At 42.7% G+C, this 18,592-nt stretch overlaps 3 protein-coding genes across 16 annotated transcripts in view; 2 read left to right on the top strand and 1 right to left on the bottom strand.

Moving 5' to 3' along the window:
* Nucleotides 1-2,103: 2,103 nt before the first annotated feature.
* On the bottom strand, nucleotides 2,104-6,630 carry meaf6 (MYST/Esa1-associated factor 6). Of its 2 annotated transcripts, XM_068576388.1 has the most exons (8): nucleotides 6,414-6,630; nucleotides 5,613-5,728; nucleotides 4,586-4,673; nucleotides 4,450-4,495; nucleotides 4,161-4,350; nucleotides 3,332-3,361; nucleotides 2,823-2,856; nucleotides 2,104-2,567 (listed from the first exon to the last, which is right to left on the bottom strand). In XM_068576388.1, exons 1-8 carry the CDS (start codon nucleotides 6,501-6,503, stop codon nucleotides 2,553-2,555), a joined length of 609 nt encoding a protein of 202 aa, XP_068432489.1. In that variant the 5' UTR covers nucleotides 6,504-6,630; the 3' UTR covers nucleotides 2,104-2,552. The 2 variants fall into 2 exon arrangements, with proteins under 2 accessions (XP_068432489.1, XP_068432490.1); XM_068576389.1 differs by lacking the exon at nucleotides 3,332-3,361 and having other exon boundaries at nucleotides 6,414-6,627.
* stpg1 (sperm-tail PG-rich repeat containing 1) lies at nucleotides 6,439-9,694 on the top strand. Of its 3 annotated transcripts, none has more exons than XM_068576386.1 (8): nucleotides 6,441-6,660; nucleotides 6,788-6,903; nucleotides 6,981-7,082; nucleotides 7,598-7,777; nucleotides 7,876-7,987; nucleotides 8,086-8,254; nucleotides 8,365-8,549; nucleotides 9,486-9,694. In XM_068576386.1, exons 2-8 carry the CDS (start codon nucleotides 6,790-6,792, stop codon nucleotides 9,557-9,559), a joined length of 936 nt encoding a protein of 311 aa, XP_068432487.1. In that variant the 5' UTR covers nucleotides 6,441-6,660; nucleotides 6,788-6,789; the 3' UTR covers nucleotides 9,560-9,694. The 3 variants fall into 3 exon arrangements, with proteins under 3 accessions (XP_068432488.1, XP_068432487.1, XP_068432486.1); XM_068576385.1 differs by having other exon boundaries at nucleotides 6,441-6,709; XM_068576387.1 differs by lacking the exon at nucleotides 7,598-7,777 and having other exon boundaries at nucleotides 6,439-6,709.
* A 4,522-nt stretch (nucleotides 9,695-14,216) lies between these two features.
* LOC137784450 (MAP7 domain-containing protein 1-like) overlaps nucleotides 14,217-18,592 on the top strand; it is a 34,438-nt gene continuing 30,062 nt past the window's right edge. For all 11 annotated transcript variants that reach the window (XM_068575111.1, XM_068575104.1, XM_068575110.1 and 8 more), the window contains exon 1: nucleotides 14,217-14,599. In XM_068575111.1, the coding sequence (XP_068431212.1) occupies nucleotides 14,533-14,599 (67 nt within the window). In that variant the 5' untranslated portion in view covers nucleotides 14,217-14,532. The remainder of the gene's footprint in view (nucleotides 14,600-18,592) is intronic.

Genomic DNA, 18,592 nt, shown 5'->3' with positions numbered 1-18,592 from the left:
GTAAACTGACAGGGATGGACGGCGATTATCATCTTTTTTGACTTGGTTCCTCCTTTTTTTTTAAATGTTTTATCATAAAACCCTCAACCATATCAATATTCACACATTTTAATACAGTAATGTGTCTGGAAAAACAATCAATAAAAGACAGAAAGTACATTCTTGACCTTGGAAAGGGTTGGTGTATGGCTTTTTGCTTGTGACACCTATGAAGCCTTTTGGTTACACTTTTATAGATTTATTGTTTCTTCATCAATGTGAAGGCCTAAACTGTGCCAACATACCATCACATATTAACAATAACTTCATTTTAAAAGCCTCTATAGGCTCTGGTTTGATATTCATTTGCTTCCAAAATGTAGATATCAGGGGACTACAAGTGCAAAGTCTAAATAAATTAAATCCATTAGTGATGACTACATGATGCACCATCTCCTGAGTAGGGCGAGTCAATACATGGATCAATCTCATCACTTTTTTGTCTGTATAAAATATGTTTGTTACAATCAGAATGATGAGCATGTTTCTGTGGCTGTACTAATGACTCTGGGTTTCACCACCACCACCTTTGAAATCAAAATCCCGCCCCTGCCCTGACGTGACAGGAAATAAAACAAAGATTTGCTGCTAAGTGGGAAACACACGTTGCACGCGCATGCCTCATTACTCACACACCCCGAGGTTAAACGTGTGGAATGCATTGCGGTGCGAGCGGGACTCTTTCCAGCCAGATTGCATTATGTATGCTGGTGGAGGTTGAATGTGAGTTGTGAGCGAGGTCACATGAGCCCTGGTCTCCATCACACACTCTGAAGGAGACATGGGAGGAGATGAGGAAGGAGACGAGGACGCAACACCACTGAGGGGAAAAATGTGCAGCGTGACTCCGAACCTGCGGAAATGTTCAGCGGCCGGTCACAAGTTATGTGAATCACAAGTTAAAGAAGTGAAGTCCCGTGTGAAACCTCCTCAAGGGAGAGAAAGATAAAACAATTCTCATCCGTTTGTTAGAGCAATAAAGTAGCAAAGAGGCTAAAATCGAGCACCAACAACCTGCAGCCATGCTAACAGCTCTCGGAGACACAAAGCAAATAAACTACAGCAGAGGCGGCTGCTAGTTTTGCATGTATTTGGTTGATATTTGGTCCTATAGATGCTGCGATGCTGTGTAAGTCATAGGAGCAGAATGGTGACTCTGTGGATGGAGCCTGAAACCGAGGAGAGCATTCCAGCGACGGACTCTTCCTAGTCAGCCTCTCCATCATATGCGTCTGTCAGCAGCTCTGGTTCCTCTCCATAACCCCCAGTTGTGACCAATGTGTGAGTCACGGCGAGGTTCAACTACTTCCATGTTTCACAGTACTCTGAAGAGCTGTAAAATATCCAAATAGAGAAAGATGGGAGCCATGGCAAGCCAGACGCTGACTGCCATTTAAGTCCCATTGCATCGGAGAGAAGGCGGACGTCTTTATGGATGACGTCTCCCAACAAGAAAACATTCTGGATTGACAAGCAGCACTACATGTTAGATCAAAAGTATTAAACTCTGCATGAGTGTGTATTTCATTTGTCGTATACAGACATACGGCCCACTGTGTTTTTGGCGCAGCCTAGTGGAAAAAGTGACACACTTCATGTTGATTTTAAAAAAATAAAAAAAAAGGTGCAACTTTTACGGTCATTTGCTAACCAAACAATATTAAAGTAGATATTAAAAATCTATGGCTGCTAAAACCCAGGGACCGTTGTGTAACATGGTGCTGTCGACACTCTGTGCTCAGTGTTTACCTTCGTAACTACATGAAACAAACAGAACTGACAGAAGAAAATGTGCTGGCTGTTCTCCACATTAGCTCGGTAAAGACTGTTTATACTCGGACTAAACTATTCCGTCATACAACTTTTTATGGAACATGTGTGTGGGAACTGCATCCAAGAATTGGCCCAATTTACATTTTTCACAGGCGTGCATCTGCTAGCGATCGACAGAAGAAAACAAAGATGTAGGGTTATTATTACAGGCAGCGCGGACTTTAACAACATGCAGGGATATGTTCACTGCCGCGATGAGCGACGCAAAGCATTGTAAACAAGCAAAACATATTCTTTACTTGTATTTGTTTTTATTTTTTTGCAAAACAACCATGTAATAAAAGAATCCGGGATATTCAGGGGGTTATACGTCTATGTGATGCTTAACAAAAAAAACAAAAATTTTCTTACAATGGGAAATTAACTACATAATAAATACAATCTTTTTTTTATAACACTATACAAAATGGTGTGTTACTAGCGATGGGCCTCGTCAGGCCTCAAGTAACATGCGACACCATATTTCTACTTGGCAGGTTAAAATCGTAACCTTGACCAAAGGTCGGTGACCAGGGGGAGGGGGGGGGGGGTCAAGCAACACAGTACAGGCTGAAATATGACAACCGAGAAAAAAATAAAAATAAAAATAAAAAGGCATACAAAGTCCATGAAGTCCAGAAATCTGGAGTTTCTCTACAGGCATCCTCCTCGTGTGTGTCCAGGTGTTGCAGTCGTATTTGTTAAGTTGAATAGTCCTGCAGGGAGACAGGGGACGAATGATGGCAACGGTTATTGAAATGAGAGAATAAGTCCAAAGTATTCATGCGCTTCACCTGATTGCCAGACTTTTTTTGAGTCAGAACAGTTGACATTAAAGCTGCCGACATTGTACCGACGAAACAATTCATCTCAAACATCAGATGTTTTGTCAATAAATAAAATCATTAGTTTTCTGACCAGTTTACAGTATTGCTGTAAAATAAAACCAAGAAAAAGAAACTCCAACTTACAGCTCGTGGTTTCTTGTTAACCTTCATGTCAAATCTGCAACAGAAACAAAGAAAGGCGGCATTATATGCATTGATCGAACCAGGTTCAGATGGAATTACGGTGAGAAGCGACACCACTACCATATCACGAAGAAGCCTAAAGACAAACTCATAACAAGAACACTAAATGGCCGCGTGTTCGTTCTTGTTCGTGCACCAATCTGTAGCCAGACAAACATCTGAACGCATCCAGCAATGTTTTTCTTCAACTGCTGGGAGTTGGGGAAGCACACTCTGGAGTCGCAAAGATGTGGAAAATACCCCAATAACAAGCAAGAAAGATCGAATGGAGATCAGAGTGCTGGATGTGGATGTGCATTAGAATGATGGGCGTGTTGGACATGCAGTATGGCTGAATAGCGAGGCAGGCTTAACTCAAAGTTCAGGTCAACACAAGCAGACAGAGAGCAAAGGATGGGGTTCACAGCAGGCAGGATGTAAAGACCACAGGAAGTAAAATTCAGACTTACTCAAAGTCATAATCAAACATGGCAGAAGGACTTGGGGGGAGGGGCGAGAGGGGCGGCATTAGGGAAAGGAAGAGAGCAGCAAGTGTTAATTCACCCACCTGAGTCTACAGCCATACAGTCTACATAACACCGCAGTCCATACTTTACAGAGTGACAGAACCACTGCGGCACAGTGTGTTAGGTGGAGCACCTGCTGTGTTAATATGCGGTTAGAACAGTGAGGGCTGAGTCAGGGAAAACCAGCCGACGCTAAGTAGTGGTGGTGTAACGGACTGTTGTCGATCCGTACAGAGACAGGAGCGCTGCTAACTGCTTGTTATACACGGTGGTGGTAACGTTCAGGTACATTAAGATGCGTTCAGGCTCTGTTCAGTGAAAATGAGTAGTTTGTGTTCACATGTAATCTCATAAAATGTCGTGATGGTGAGAATATACATTAGTTTAACTTCCTAACTAGCTCTAAGGAGCGTATAATACATTAAAACGTGTAATAAGATTTGGTTCAAGACCTATAAAAATACAATCTTATATTTAGCTTATTTTGTAACTTTGCTGTAAAAAAAATCACTGTTTCCGCTCTAAAAACAAAATGGTTTTTACTAATAGTATTGATAAACTCCGACCCATTCCCAGACATGCTGGGTGTAAACCACTTTCCCATTAACCTGGTTTCTTGTGTGCCTGTAAACATACTGATCGGCTATTAATAGACTCAGATTCCTAATGAAGAAATTCTGAAATTGGATATGTAATTGATAAGGAATAAGGAAGAAGAAGCTAAAATCAGACAGCATGATGACACACTGCTTCTTGTATCTTCATCGTGTACCTGTGTCTTTTATTCTTCCTCTTCTTGTGGCTCCCGTGATGGCTGCCTGAAGAGGAAGAGGAGGCAGCTTTCTGAGGCTTTAAGTCTTGCAGCGTTGAGTCCACATCCTCTGTGTCCTCCTGGCTGGGCTCGTTCTCTTGGTTCTGGAGATCTGGAGAGGCGTCGCTTTCCGTGCCGCTGCCTGCCTCGCCTATTGGGACCCAAGTGACAGCACAAATTCACTGTCAGAAAGTACAAAGAACTATGACAGAGAAACCGGCCGTTTGGCTCGAAAAAAAAACCCACTTACGTTTTTCATTCATGTGATCGGGTATCCCGCCGAGTGCACAAACTGCCTGCAAATCAAAACAGAGAGTGCAGTGCATTAGCAGTTCTTTTCTTGTCTAAAGTATTTCGGAAAAAAGTCCAGTGAGAGGGGAACTTACTGCAACTGATGTGACCGATGACTTGCTGAATAAACGCTCTGCTTCCTTGAATTTCCTATTCCTTCTATCAGTCTTACTATTGGAGTTCCTGTTAAAATATCAGAAATATGGTTAACGCTGTTATTGATTAAGGGTGTTCCGACCAATATGCCAATAGTTATTCTGAATAGTTTGATCGGTGGTCTCCACGAAGGCCGATCAGGATATTCAACGATTCTGTATTAAAACGTTTTCAATACTCATTTGCCTGCTTTTTTCCTCGCCTGCTCCTTAATTAACTCTGAAAGGACCTTGGCTGCACACAGACAGACACACAGACAGACACACACATAGCTCCTTGGCCGGCTCACCCTCGGCTGCATATAATTTTCTTGCCTGTTTGATTTAGCATTTCAAAAGCAAATCTGGCACACAAAGAAACCCACACTGACTGTGCTGAAAACAAAAGGATGTATAATATGAATTTAATTCCGATACACAATTTTAATGTGGCTAAAATTACATTCCTACACATCATCTACGTATGAATCTTTATTTATGAATGTGTAGCTGCTCTATAACTTGTCAGCGGGAGTCTGTCTCCCTTTGTGAACACCAGCCAACGGGAGAAGAGTTTGACCGCAGTAGAAAGTACAATATGTCATTAGATAAAAACATGTTGTGAATTTTGGAAATGTTTTGCCAATATATTTTGACTTTTGGACTTCACAACACCCTGGAGTTATTGGAAACATTGGGATATATATTATTGATTATTTGTATGTATACATTATTCTCCACATAAAAATGGGATCCATAAGACTTTAAAGTAGTGGGATATCACTACATTCTCACCAAGCACATGCTCATTAATTCTGATTCTAATAAATTTACTAAAAAGTAATGTGATTAAGTAATGAAAAGTGATTCCACAAGTACATGTGTATTGCTATTGTGATAGCTGTACAATGTACTATGTTATTGTGTTTTCTTCTACATATACGCATGATAAAGAGTGATGCGACAGTAATGTGTTGGATATACTTACTTTTGGTTGGTGAGGTATCGGTCCCATCCTCTGATTATATTACCGTACATCTGAGTGTCTTCTAGATAACTGCCTTCAAATGCATATATTTGTCTTTCTAAGTTCACCAGTGTTTCCTGAAAAACAGATGGCGCTTGAATTAGTTGTGAGAAATGAGTAGGCACTGTGCACAGACGACCAGACAAATAAGTATTAGAATGTTTGTCACTCTTGATTTTGCAATATTATGTCAAGAATCTAGAGAAGTCTACCCACTACAATAACTACTTTACTCACTGCTCTTGTTTCTGTATGACTTGCGTTGTCACCATATTCGCCTTGTGTTGTTAAACGACCGCCAGCCACAGATGTGTAACGCGCCCGTAAAGCTATAGTATCGCGAGATCTTCGCCAACCGGGCGGCGGCTAAATTGAAGCTATGCTAACTCCTTAGCACATTCGCTGCAGTATAAACGGTCGGTAACACTTTCAAAAACAATGTATTTTAAAACGCTAGCAGTACTGAATGCAACCGAATATTCCAATAAAAGCAAATAATAGACGGGTGGCCTATAATTAATAACGCTACGCTCCCTACAGTATTGTCTTAGCGGTGACGTTAGCTAGTTAGCCAAGTTAGCAGGAGCTACTCGCACTGCGCTTATGAACGGCCGAGAGATGGCTAACGTTAGCTTAGCACTTAGCAAGGCCTCAGCTACCAAACGCCGAGATAAAGTGAGAGTTACCTGTGATTCCACGTGGTAAAACAACACATTTAATGCAGCATTTATCTTAGAGGGAACTACGGTAACGTGGACTTACGGCAAGTTCTTGTTTCCTCTTCACTAGCTCGGCGAGCTCCCGGCGGGTGTCCGGGATCTGTGGTGGAGTCGCCTTCGCATGCATCGCCATGATGGATGGAGCTATCTGTAGAAACAAAACAGAGGCGGGTTGGTATAAAGCGCCTGTCGGACACCACGGTACCTACAGGTGGCGGTAGAGGACCGCGTCACGACGTCAACTCGCACACGTCTCGCTCTGTGTTTAAGTTGCCATAACAACGATACACGTGAGTTAGTAGGGAAATATGGGCAACGTGGACCGAGAAGTTCATAACAGTGAGTCCAAGTGAAAACTTTATTTCATTTGTATATGAAATAAGAAATCATAATTATTTTTTGTTGATTTAAATGCAGATATGATTCCTGTTTCATCCACAATGCCAACTAAAGACCAAAGAGGGGTGATAGGAAATCTAGAAAAGTTGGGTTTTTCATCTCAAGCCAAGAGATTCCCTTCACAAGACTTTCTGGTAGGGACTCATTCAACATCTCAATAAAGAATTGATGAAAAAAAAACTATAAACGTGACAATGTGTGTTTGTTTCAGAATGGAAATCCAGGACCAGGCAGCTATGGGTTTATTGCCAGCGCTGAAGTCGAAAGTCCTTCCTTCTCAAAGAAAGGCACCACCGGTTTTGTTGCGTCCAAGGTCAGGCTCCCCCCAAGTAACTCCCACTGATTTCAGGTGCACACCCAGCAGCGCCATAGCCAAGATTATAGAGACACAAAGGTCAAGTCTAAGACAATATCACACTTATTTGAAACCATCCATCCATTTTCATGCGATAGTCCGGGATCGGGTCGCAGTGGCAGCAGGCCCAGCAGACATTTTACAGGCTCAGTCTGGGGGATCCCGAGGCGTTCCCAAGCCAGCTAGGAGATATAATGCCTCCGGCATGTCCTGGGTCTTCCTCATGGTCTCCTACCAGTTGGACATGCCTGGAAAACCTCTAATAGAGTCCAGGAGGCATTATTTGAAACCATTATATTGTATTCAATATGTTGTTTACTCATGGGTTAACGTCAATTTTTGTAAATCCTATTTCCCGACATGACAGTTTAAAACCCCAGAAAAATTGAGATCCAGCTGATTGCCTGTAAATACACCAAATATGCTTTTTAAAAAAAGGACAATTACTTGTCATATCTTACTCTACCCGATAGCCTCCTAGGGCTTCCATTGACCCGCGGAGAGGCCTCCCGGGACCAAATGTATACAACCTGCAGAGCACCTTGATAAACAAGAATAATTTCAGCATCGGAGTCTCCAGGGTGTTCAAGTTGCCCGTGGCTGTGCAGCTGGAGGGTCCGAAGCACAAAACTCCAGCCCCAAATCAATATGATGTATGTATGTGAGTCATGCGAGTAGCTCTTAAAGGCCGTATTGCGCATCCTGTCGTTTATGTGCACCTTTTTTTGTGTTGTTTCTTCGGTATTGACAGGTCAGATGTGATATTATAGGAAAGAGCTTATCCTCAGCGAACGGTACATCGACTTTCCTGTCAAAAACTGGACGTGACTCTATGTACCCCAACAAAAATGAGCCATCGCCATGTAATTACATCTCAGCCCTCTCTGAAAAGTCGTGTATGAACGTCATTTTAATGTATGCATTCGATGTATCTTAATCTTGCATCATAAATATGTTAAAGGCCACTATGAGGTGAGCGGATACCTAATCCCTGACGGCTCCAAGGCAGTCTTGTCCCCCTTTAAGTCGAAGACTCAGAGAATCCTTCCTCCGCTGGACCACCGCGTACCAGGCCCAGGAGCCTACAGTCCCCATCAGACCCCGGCACCGGTGAAGAGGACCATCCTGCCGTGAGTAAAGATGATATGCATCGCTCTGATTATGCCCCCCTCCCCCGCTCCCTCCCAGTTATTCATTTTTAACTATCTAAAAAGGTGTATCCTGTGAACTGTGTCTGTAGGAGGGGATTCTATCTGACAATATCAGCGGCACCTATAATTGTTCCCAAGGACCCTCTCTTGCCGGGCCCTGCGCAGTATGACATCAGGGGCTGTGATGGCCTGTCTAAGCATCCCATGCCCACAGCTGCATTTGCATCTAAAACTGACAGGATACCAGAACAATCTGACAGGAGGCCAGGTCCAGGTAATGCCAAAAGAAAAGCAAAATCATGACATGAAACACAAACACTATGTATTTCACAAGGTCTTATAGGTTGTTACAGGCTGTGGTGTCTACCCAGAGAAAAGGTTTGGTTGTAGACTTATCATTATATACATTTCATACACAAATATATGTGCTACATGAACTAAAATCCTGACTTCTCAGTGAGTTGGTTGTGGTGTGAAATATCATCATTTTCATGCACTCATTTGCTTCCTTGTGGTACACATGCTAATTTGGTTTTAAATTTGCATAACATTTACATTACTACTCTGAGAGCTGTTGCCATTTAGTTTGGAAAATGTAGGAAAATGCTGACTTTAGTATATGTAAATGAGGCCATGTGAGGAAAAGTAGGTGCACTATAATAGCTGCCTGGGATTTTTTCATTTTTATTCAGTAGCCGTGCTCCTCGCCAGCAAAATGATCTATCCTGCTCAGATGTTGACTTTGTTGTTATAGTTAACAAACATGTACAAATTACACATGGTACACTGTATGAAGTCAGAGGAGATGCTGGCAAAAAAAGCCAACGTTTGCCTTTGTTTATTATGTTGTGATGCTTTTGTAAATAGTTTACATTCTGGTTTATACCCCCTCGACACATACAGTACACAGTCACACAAACATCACAGATGATGTCACTAATAAACTGAATTACTGTTCTATTCATATCAAATGCCCCTTCTGGGCTTTTGGGGATTTAAGCAGGAGACCAGAGCTCTCGCTCAATGAACATTCATCTCTTTCTCCTGCCGCCTGGAGCAAGAGAGAAGAGCAACTCCCCCGCAACTAGTCGCTGTCCTATTATATAAAGGTCAACTTGGCTTTTTAAGTTCCAGGCGAAATTTAATTTGGTGGGACTAGCTCAGCCTGCCCATTTGTCTGGAAAGTGATACGCTCTCTCTTTTTGTCCAGGTTTCTACGATCCACACATTTTGCCAAAGCAGTCCTTCTTCTACAACAACTCCAGAGTCTGGCTTCCTGTGTAACGCGTTCAGGGAAACCTGCACTGCAGAAATGTACAGTTTTTGCACACATTAACTATTTGTATACAAATGCTGCCATGCACGGTAAGCGTCTCTGTGATCGAATGTACTGGGGTTCATGTATCTCTGTCATTGTTGTTGGAGGAGGGGGGGGGAGTGGAGGGGGGAGGGCGGGGGGAATGTCAATATTAAATGTTTGCAACCATTTAGTCTCTATTCTATTAAAGTAATCCGAGATGAGATGTACAATATATCCTGGAAGATGAATCTTAAACGTGTCAATATTAAATGTTTGCAACCATTTAGTCTCCATTTCTATTAAAGTAATCCGATGAGATGTACAATATATCCTGGAAGATGAATCTTAAACTTGATTTCTCCAGAGTAAAGGAATGCAAATCTTTTGAAAGGCCATATGTTTGATCCTCACCTTGACATCCCGATGCTCTAATCTGTGGAGGACACAGAAGTAGGTGTTGCTGCACAGCCCGACAGCAGCTGGTCCGGTCCGTGGTGCGCCATGGCGGCAGCTGAGAGCTTGAGATGACACTGCTGTGCCAACTGCTAGAGGGCAGACAGAGGGGTGGAGGGGACTGTATGTGAGCAATGTGACTGACCGGGCGTGAGGCGAGAGGGTGGCGTTTAACCCGAAAGACAAATGGACACTTCAGTCATCAGCCTTTATTAGATCTTACACTGTTGGACCAGTGGCTGCAACACTTTTCTGACCCCACGATGAGTTGGTTGTGAGCTGCAGCTCATTGTTTAACTTAATAAACAAACAAGGTGTAACGTATAAATGTAGGAATATCCAATGGTGCTATCATGCATTTTTTTGTTATTGGTAGACTGATTCTGTATACCCTGTTTCCAGTATTTATGCTAAGCTAACTAACCACTAGCTGTAGCTTCACATTTGTTATAGAGACGCGAGAGTGGTGTGATTTTCTCATCTTAACTCTCCCTCACAAAGCAAACCAGCTTTTCCGCAGCTCTGAAAACGTTTCCAACGTCGGCGCGGCGTTTTGTGTTCATCAGACGCAGCTGCTGACATGGAAAATAATCTCAGGGAGAGGTAGCGAGCTGCTCTCTGGAAAAGACAGATCCAAACATCAACGTGGTGCCAAAGAGTTGTTTATTTATAACCGAAAGCTTTTTTTCTTCTTTCTTTTTCCATCTGCAAGGACAGAGGATGCTCTCCAGTCCAACCCACAGTGTCATCTGCTCCAAAGGAAACCAGTTGGAGATATGTATTTTTTTCTCTCGATAACCGCACCAACTGCAGACTTGCTCGACTCCCACACGCGCAGCAGCTGTAGTTATATTCAGACCCTGACTTCAGCAGTGTGCTCACCAAATATGTGCGCTCACCCTGTAAAAACCCAAACCATTGTGAACGTGGCGTTTTTTACAATATGAGGCCCATTTTTATAACTCCTCTTTGCAGACAGAAAACATCTTGTCCCCGCCTGGTCAAACACGCAGGGGAGGATCCAGACGAATGTTTTTAAGTGCAACTGCAGGCTTTTTACGTTAGTGGGTTGCCTTTGTGGTGGTGTGTGTAGGAGGGGCAATTAACTACATGCCTCTGTGGGTTTCACGGGGAGGTGCTCTGAACCTTCCTGTGTCTCAGTCAGGTGGGCGAGTGTGGACATGCACGGGAGTCTCTTTGTAAAAAGCACTTTGATGTGGGAAAAGTGGAAGGATGAATCAGTTCCTTGTGGATCTTCGCTGATTAAATATTGTGCGTTTAAGTGCTCTCACCTGGTATACTGGCTTAGATTTGGCTCCAAATGTGACCAATAATAGTCTGAGAGATACAATGCAACTAACTTGCTAAAGTGACGGTGCCTGCGTCCGTTATGTGTCGCTTGGCAGCACATCAGTGGCCTGCAGGCACGACTCGTTCCGCTGTAGTTTAATGAGCCTTTGCATGAAACGGTGTATTTATGGAATTCTTGAGAATCAGAAGTATGATGGACAACGAGCCACGCTCAATGTGGAGAATAACTCAGCAACTCACGGAGAAGTTGCCCTTGTGGTCCTCAGAGGAGCGATCTTCATGACTTCATGTGACCCCGTGACTTTTAGTCTAGTGGCTTTTATTAACATTGCTTTCGGCAACCACAGGATGGATTAGGATGACATTTGGTGCGGATATTCACGCAAATTAGCAAACGTCTGCATGCTAGCACGCGAAAGTAACAGGGAGAATGAGACTTAAAGGTTTAGCTGGAGTCGGTTCCTCGTTTCACTGCAATCTTTGTCTGAATGAATACGGCCACCGGAGACAAAGAGTCCCTTCACCGAACCACATTTGCCCGTCATATATTTATTTTGAGGTTATTGCCTTGAAAGTGAAATATCTCAAGATCTTTTCCGTCCAACACATGACTAACTGAAGTAGAAAAACAACACAAGTTCACAGTGTGACCGGTGGCATCGAGCGCCTCTCAACCGGTCTGTTATCGGATCCTTCTGGCAGACACATAAACACATGCAGTGAATACTGTACAATGTTTCTGGCGGTGTGTTGGTCCTGTGTGTCTGTGTGTGTGTCTGTGTGTGTGTGTGTGTCTCTGTGTGTATTCAGAAGGTGACCATTCTTATGCAGATGAACAAGAGATGTGAAGTTTATTGAGCACTGCCTTTCCTCTGCCGCTGTATTACATTTCCTGCCCTTGCAAATCCCATTAATGCATCAACAGATCCTTTTTTTTTTATACCAGAGACTACAGAATCAACAACAGAGCCGTCTGCTCCCCAGCTCAGATTCCTTTAGTCCTTATGGAGCTGCTTCTCTTCCCCTTTCATGTGTCACCAGTGGATTGATTAGCGGTGTCTTTAGCCTCCGTACCATGTTTATGGGAATACTACGAAATAAAAGAGGCTATTTTTTATTCAGAAAGCTAGTTTTTGGACTTAGGAATTCAAGACATTGAACTGGTAATATTTGAATGTGGGCTGAACTATGAATAAAAGGAAAGAAGTCTCAAGCATCAGGAGTCCGGAGGTCTATGAAGTCCTCAGTGTCTCCAACAAGCTAAGTGGGTCATGCATATTTTATCTCTCTGGTAAAGCCCACATACATTTGGCCTTTCAGCATTAAGCACAGCTCTAATTCACTCTGTATTCATGATCTAAAATTAATTGCTCTGGAAAATGTTTTACCCTTTAACGTATGTTTGAACTCAGTGACATCCTTATGTCCTGCTGAACCAAGAAGAACAAATAAAACATGAGATATACAGATGACCTCATCTATAATTAATCTGTCCTTTTGGGTAAATTTATGCATACAGTGTCCAATATGTTATGCTTATACAGAACATCCATTTATAAACCTGGCTTCCTCCCCTGCAATGTATATAGGATTGATTGTCCTTCATCGGTAGGTTTACAGAGACATTGAAATGTTACTTTGTGTAATTATTTCTTTATTAGTAATATATCAAGGCGTATTGTAAATCAAAACTATAAATATTTGACCTGATATATATATATATATATATATATATATATATATATATATATATATATATATATATATATATATATATATATATATATATATATATATTGTCTGTAGCGTGAAGAATACCATTGACTGTTACAACCTGTGAATTAATTCCTGTAATTACACACACGGTCAGTTTTCTCCGGTATGTCGCTTCACCTCGTTCCCGGCAGCAGGGCTGCTTTCAGCTGCTGGAAATCATCTGATGGATCAAACCATTCGCGGCGTCCAACGGGACACTTTTTGTCCTTTTACTGCGGACAAAACCGATGAGAGAGTTATAACTGGTAGATTCAATGTGTTGTTTTTCGTTTTTTTAATTCGTCTCCGGCAGATTATTCGCGCTGGTGATTTTGGTAAATTAGTTTTGCCCCCTTGCGAAAAAAAAGGTTGGTGCAGTCCAGTTGTCCGGCATGCGGTTTTTCGTCGCGATCGACGGCGTCAAGCGAGCACGAGGGAGGACGAGACACGTACCGGAAACTGAACAATGTTGCTTTCACAATAAACGGTCCACGAAACATTTGTTCCAAATCAATTGTTGTATCTATTATCATTAGTCATTTTCAACCTTAGTAGTAGTACACATTCATGGATATAATACTAAATTCTTATTAATGCTTTTGTATTATTTGTCCTGTCTGTTTAGTGTTGTAGGACCACGTCATTGTTTTAATGCTATTTCTAAGGTTGACCTATCCAAGGAGTGCAAAGAAAATGTGTCGTTCAGCTAAATATTGTACATTATAATGATATATTTGTTATTAGACCTTTTTAATATTACGACCATACTTATGGAAATCTGATCAAGTGTCCTTCCAATCTGCCTCCTACAATATTGTAATCATTACAGCCTAATGTTGAAGTCTGAATTTGTTTAATTTGGGGATATTTACTGTGCGTGTTGAATGGAAAAAATATGGCAAAATATATTTTAAAAAAATTTGTACAGTTGCCTGTGACCGGATGTGTCTCTGGGCTGTATTTCTGGAGTTTCCGGGAAAATAACTTGCATTGATGAAAAAGTGAAAACGAGCCTGTCGTTTTAATGCAGCAACTCGAAATACGGCGGCATCATTTTATTCTAGAAACTCTGACCGGAAGTAGTTTTGTGAGTCATCGCAACTTGACTCTGGTCCCCGCAAGACTCGCTGAAGCTTTTTTATTCTCACACTGTAAATTTTCCACGAAAGACTCGCTGGATTGAACCGACTGGGCTCTGGCAACAGTTTATTCCAAATCGTCATTTCTGACATTCCCTGTCGATTTTTCTCTTTTGGATCGGATCCTGTTTTTTTATTTCCACATTATTGTTTTGGTCACTTTTCTCCTTCTATTCCGGTTGGATTTTACAAAGGGCGTGTTTGGGGGGGGTGGGGGGGGACGATCTGTACCGGGAGTTTATCTCCTGTACTGGTGCGACTGGTGAGGAATGACAGCGACTGGGAATCGATCCGCCTGAATGGAAACAATGGATTATAAAGAGCTTGAACACAATTTCGCAGAGAAGCTGACGCTAACAGACAAATGTGAGTATATCAGGCAACAGCCAATAACGTCACTGTAGAATTAAACAGGGTGGTGGTTGTGATTTTGATTATTATGTGCTCCCCCATTAATCTTTTTTTTTTTATCCCACCAATCATACTGAAAGTGTGTCGGTATTTTCCAGCCGCTTCTGGCCACTAAACACTTTGGATTCAACAGCTGCATCGATGCAACACATCACATTCATCCCACTTCAAATCTTAAAAGATGGGATGTTTGTCGCCCCCCACACACACACTCAAACAGCGAGCTGTTCCGCATCTCTCTCTCTATAACAGACGGGTCCTAACCGGCAAGAGATCCTGAAAATGCTGCACTGAGCTGTGGTCTCCATTACGAAGCACGTCAGTGATGCACAGGGGCGGTGAAACATGCCCACAAAGATGCAATGAGGAAAAAAGCTGGTCCAGAAAAAATAAATAATTGTCAATCACTCTTACCAAAAGTAAGACTAGTGAGATGCTAAACAGCTCCAGTGGCAGTGTCTTTGCGCAAGAGCACGTCAGCAGCGCAGACCCAGCGCCTGATGTTCAACATCTGCATCTCCAGCTGATGGTTTCTCGCACTGTGACCGGCCTCTTTGTGGCTGATCCAGTAGCCCAGTGAAGATTTTATGTGAAGCAAAATTCACATAATGAATAGCTGATAGTGATTCCCATTTTTTTCTTGTCCTGTACATGTATGATGATTTAATAGTGTAAACACATCACAAGAAATGGACCAGCAGCCCGGAAAAGGAGGCTATATGCATAATTTAATTAGGCTAGTTTTCCAGTATTTTATATATTGTATAGTATACACTTTTATATCGGCCTATATGAATTTGTGGTGTCTTGCATCCGTCACACTTCTGCCCTTGACCTGTGTACTGGCAGAAGGTGACTTTCTGCTCATTGGCAGCCTCCCTCCCCCCCAATGGTGGGCATTGGATGGAGGGAGAAACGTTTGCCGCAGCTTTTTATCACCGCAAAGGCAGGCTGTCATGGTGCCGGCTCCCTGCATGTGTAGGTGTCTCCAGAACGGCGGCATGTGAATCGGCTGTTTGCAAGACGAAGAGTAGCAACAGTCCGACAGGTACCGGTATCAATATTTTGGAGTCCGATAACGATACATCGGCCATCTTGTTTGATTTGTTTTGACCAAGAAACCTAAAGACTGAGAAAAAACATCCACTCTTCAGTGCTTCCTTTGGTCAAACCGCACTGATATTTGTATCTTTAAATGGTTCACACCCGTAACCATGTGAGGCTTTGTGCTTCTCGATGTATAATTTGTCAACTTTGAGGATACATTGAACTAGAGGCTGCTGGTTCAGTGGTCAACAGGAGGAAAATAACATCCTGAGGCAAATGCTGATCAACTTTGAAGATGTCTTTCGGGCCTTAATTGTGGAACTTTTGTGGTAGTTCTTCTTTAGATGTGTAATTTCTGCTGGAAACAAAGTGTGTTTATTGAAATAATCAAAGGGCTCATATTGTCCTTGGGCAAGTTCCCCCTAATGGATAAGGGATGTAAGGTAAAAAAAAAACACAAAGCGTGTTTTGGTTGCAGTCGGAGCCGCAGCACGCAGCAGGGTTGTTCAACAGGACGCCGAAAAAGGCAGTGGCGATAGATAAACAGAGACATTCTTCCTCTCTGACGCCTTTCTGAGAGCAGTGAGTCTCATTCTTCTTCAAAAAAAAAAGAAAAGAAAGAAGGATAAAAGGAAACAGCGGAGTGTGAGAGGGGGGGGGACCACGATCCCATTCCCAAGTGAGTTATTCAAGTCTGAGATCGGCAGACGCTTGGTATAGCTCTTTAATGCATGTAGACCATCCAAATCCCTAACACATAGATGCATACATTCATCTCTCTCCTGACCTCATATATCTCCCGTCACCCTCCACACGCCCTGAAAAAGTCGGCCAGCAAGATTACGACACTCAAACAGAGTCTGTGTTCTGCTGGTGTGTCAGAGTCAATGTTACGGAAGCAGAAAAGAGTTTCTTTTTTTCTCCGAGAGGAAACGCAGCTAGCGGCGGCCCTTTTCTTACTAACTCTGCGAGTGCTGGAGCCAAACCAAGACTCTCCAAGACACAACATGTTCAAAGGGTCTTTGTTTATGGCCCACTGGAGGAGCGGCACCGGCTTTTTGCACAGAACCACTCCACTGCAACTCGTCTGTGAAGGAGTTTGAATTGTTCAGTTGTTTGGTTTATCTGCAGTTGCCTCAGTGAGCGCTCCTCTGTGGAAGTGATCATGAGACGTGGCCTCCCTTTGGCCCCGCGAGCTTCCCCAGTCGCGCTGACGTTATGTTCTTGGCACACGTTCAACATCACGAAGCCGGGCTGGAAATGTGGGTTCTGGCCTAGAAAACCTCCCTTTTAATTTGTCATCAATCATCAGTTTCAAACTCCGGGAAGAAGCTACCTCGAAGTCGGGTTTCCCGGAGAGTAAACACAGCTGAGGGACTTCTATGGAGAGCTGCAGCTAAGAAGTATTTTCACGATTGTCTTATAACTGCTTGTTTTAGTCCGACCACCAGTCCGAAAACACAAAGATATTCACTTAAGAAGCACATGAGCAGCGACTCCTCACACTTGAGAAGCTAGAACCAAAGAAAGTTTGTCAAATGTTCACTTGACTGTTAGCTAACAAGCTAACAGCGCGACGTGGGTTCGCTCAATCACAATCCAGCAACCAAAACTGACGCTGGAGCAAGAGTGATACTAGAAGAAAACAAGGTTTTGGAGGTTGGTGTCTGTTTTAGCTTTTTTAAAACCCCCAAAAACATACAAGAGCAAAAAAGAAATGTGAGGAATGGATTGAACGGTCAAACGTTAGCGTGTCGAGCTTCGAGTGAATTGAGAAAATACTAAAGGTGGGTGGACGACCTGAGCGATAGTCACAGATTGAATCTCTCTTGATCGTCTTCTTGACTACTCGTGGCACTTTAGATTGTTTCATCCAGGTTTCCGGTATCAACATAGTGTTTTTGATACAGTTTCTGTGAGCATCGAAGGGTCCAAACTGAGACTAAAGCCAAAGAGCTCAAGTTCACACAACTCAGAATGACTCTGAGAAACTGGACGGGCAGTCGAGGTTTAGGCGGGGTGTGGCTGGGGTTTGAGTGGATCCTTGAGGAAGAAAGAAGGAGGAGGAGGAGGACCCTCCACGTCAGCAGCCCCTGTGACCACATGCTGTAAATCACAGCCGAGAGGCACAAGAAAGGAGAGGAAGTGCTTCATTCTGCTGCCGAGTAAGAAGAGGGAGAAGGAAGTGTATCCTCCTGAGCGCTGTACATATTTCCCGTCGTATTGGGTGTATTCAAAAGAAGAAGAAGAAAAAAATCTGTATTCTTGAATGGGATGTTGATCCTGTTTGCGGGATAATCCTCATCGGGAACGGTGTGAGGCAAGAGTTTAGTCATAAAAGGAACTGTCATATCACATTTTATGGATTAGAGTCATTGTTGCAAACACCTACACGAACAGTGACTATTTTAGAGTTAATGTGGAGTCAGTAATGAGAGTAATCAGAGCGCTGATCTCTTTATGATTCAAAAGTGTGTACACGTACTCCAAACGCTTCACACTCAAGCCAAATCATCCGATTTTTGCTAATTTTTTTTATTGCAGTGCACTTCCCAAATAGCACTTTGGTGCTCTTCGTAGCTGTTAAAAGAAATTTCTTCTTCTGTTTATTCCACATGGTCCGCTGCTTCTGCATTAGGAAGGACACATCACTTCCTGAGGATGTTTTACTTTTGCAAAGTCAAAGCTTCTACGACTGATTCAGTCTCAGGTCATCGGTCTGATGACTTAAAACATGAGAGTAGACTTTAGACTTGATTTGACAAAATCAATCAAGACTTGAATCACTTGAACACAGCAGAGCAGCTGACAGACAAACAATGACTCATTTAGGACTCAACAACAAAATAGCACTTTGTTTTGGGACTTTGCAAAGAAGAAGAATGTGCACTTTATTAACTC

Source organism: Clinocottus analis, unplaced genomic scaffold (assembly GCF_023055335.1).
Source record: "Clinocottus analis isolate CAN_PGR_092001 unplaced genomic scaffold, fCliAna1.0.p SCAF_14, whole genome shotgun sequence".
Taxonomy (NCBI): Eukaryota; Metazoa; Chordata; class Actinopteri; order Perciformes; family Cottidae; genus Clinocottus; species Clinocottus analis.
This window is presented reverse-complemented; position numbering and strand designations above follow the sequence as displayed.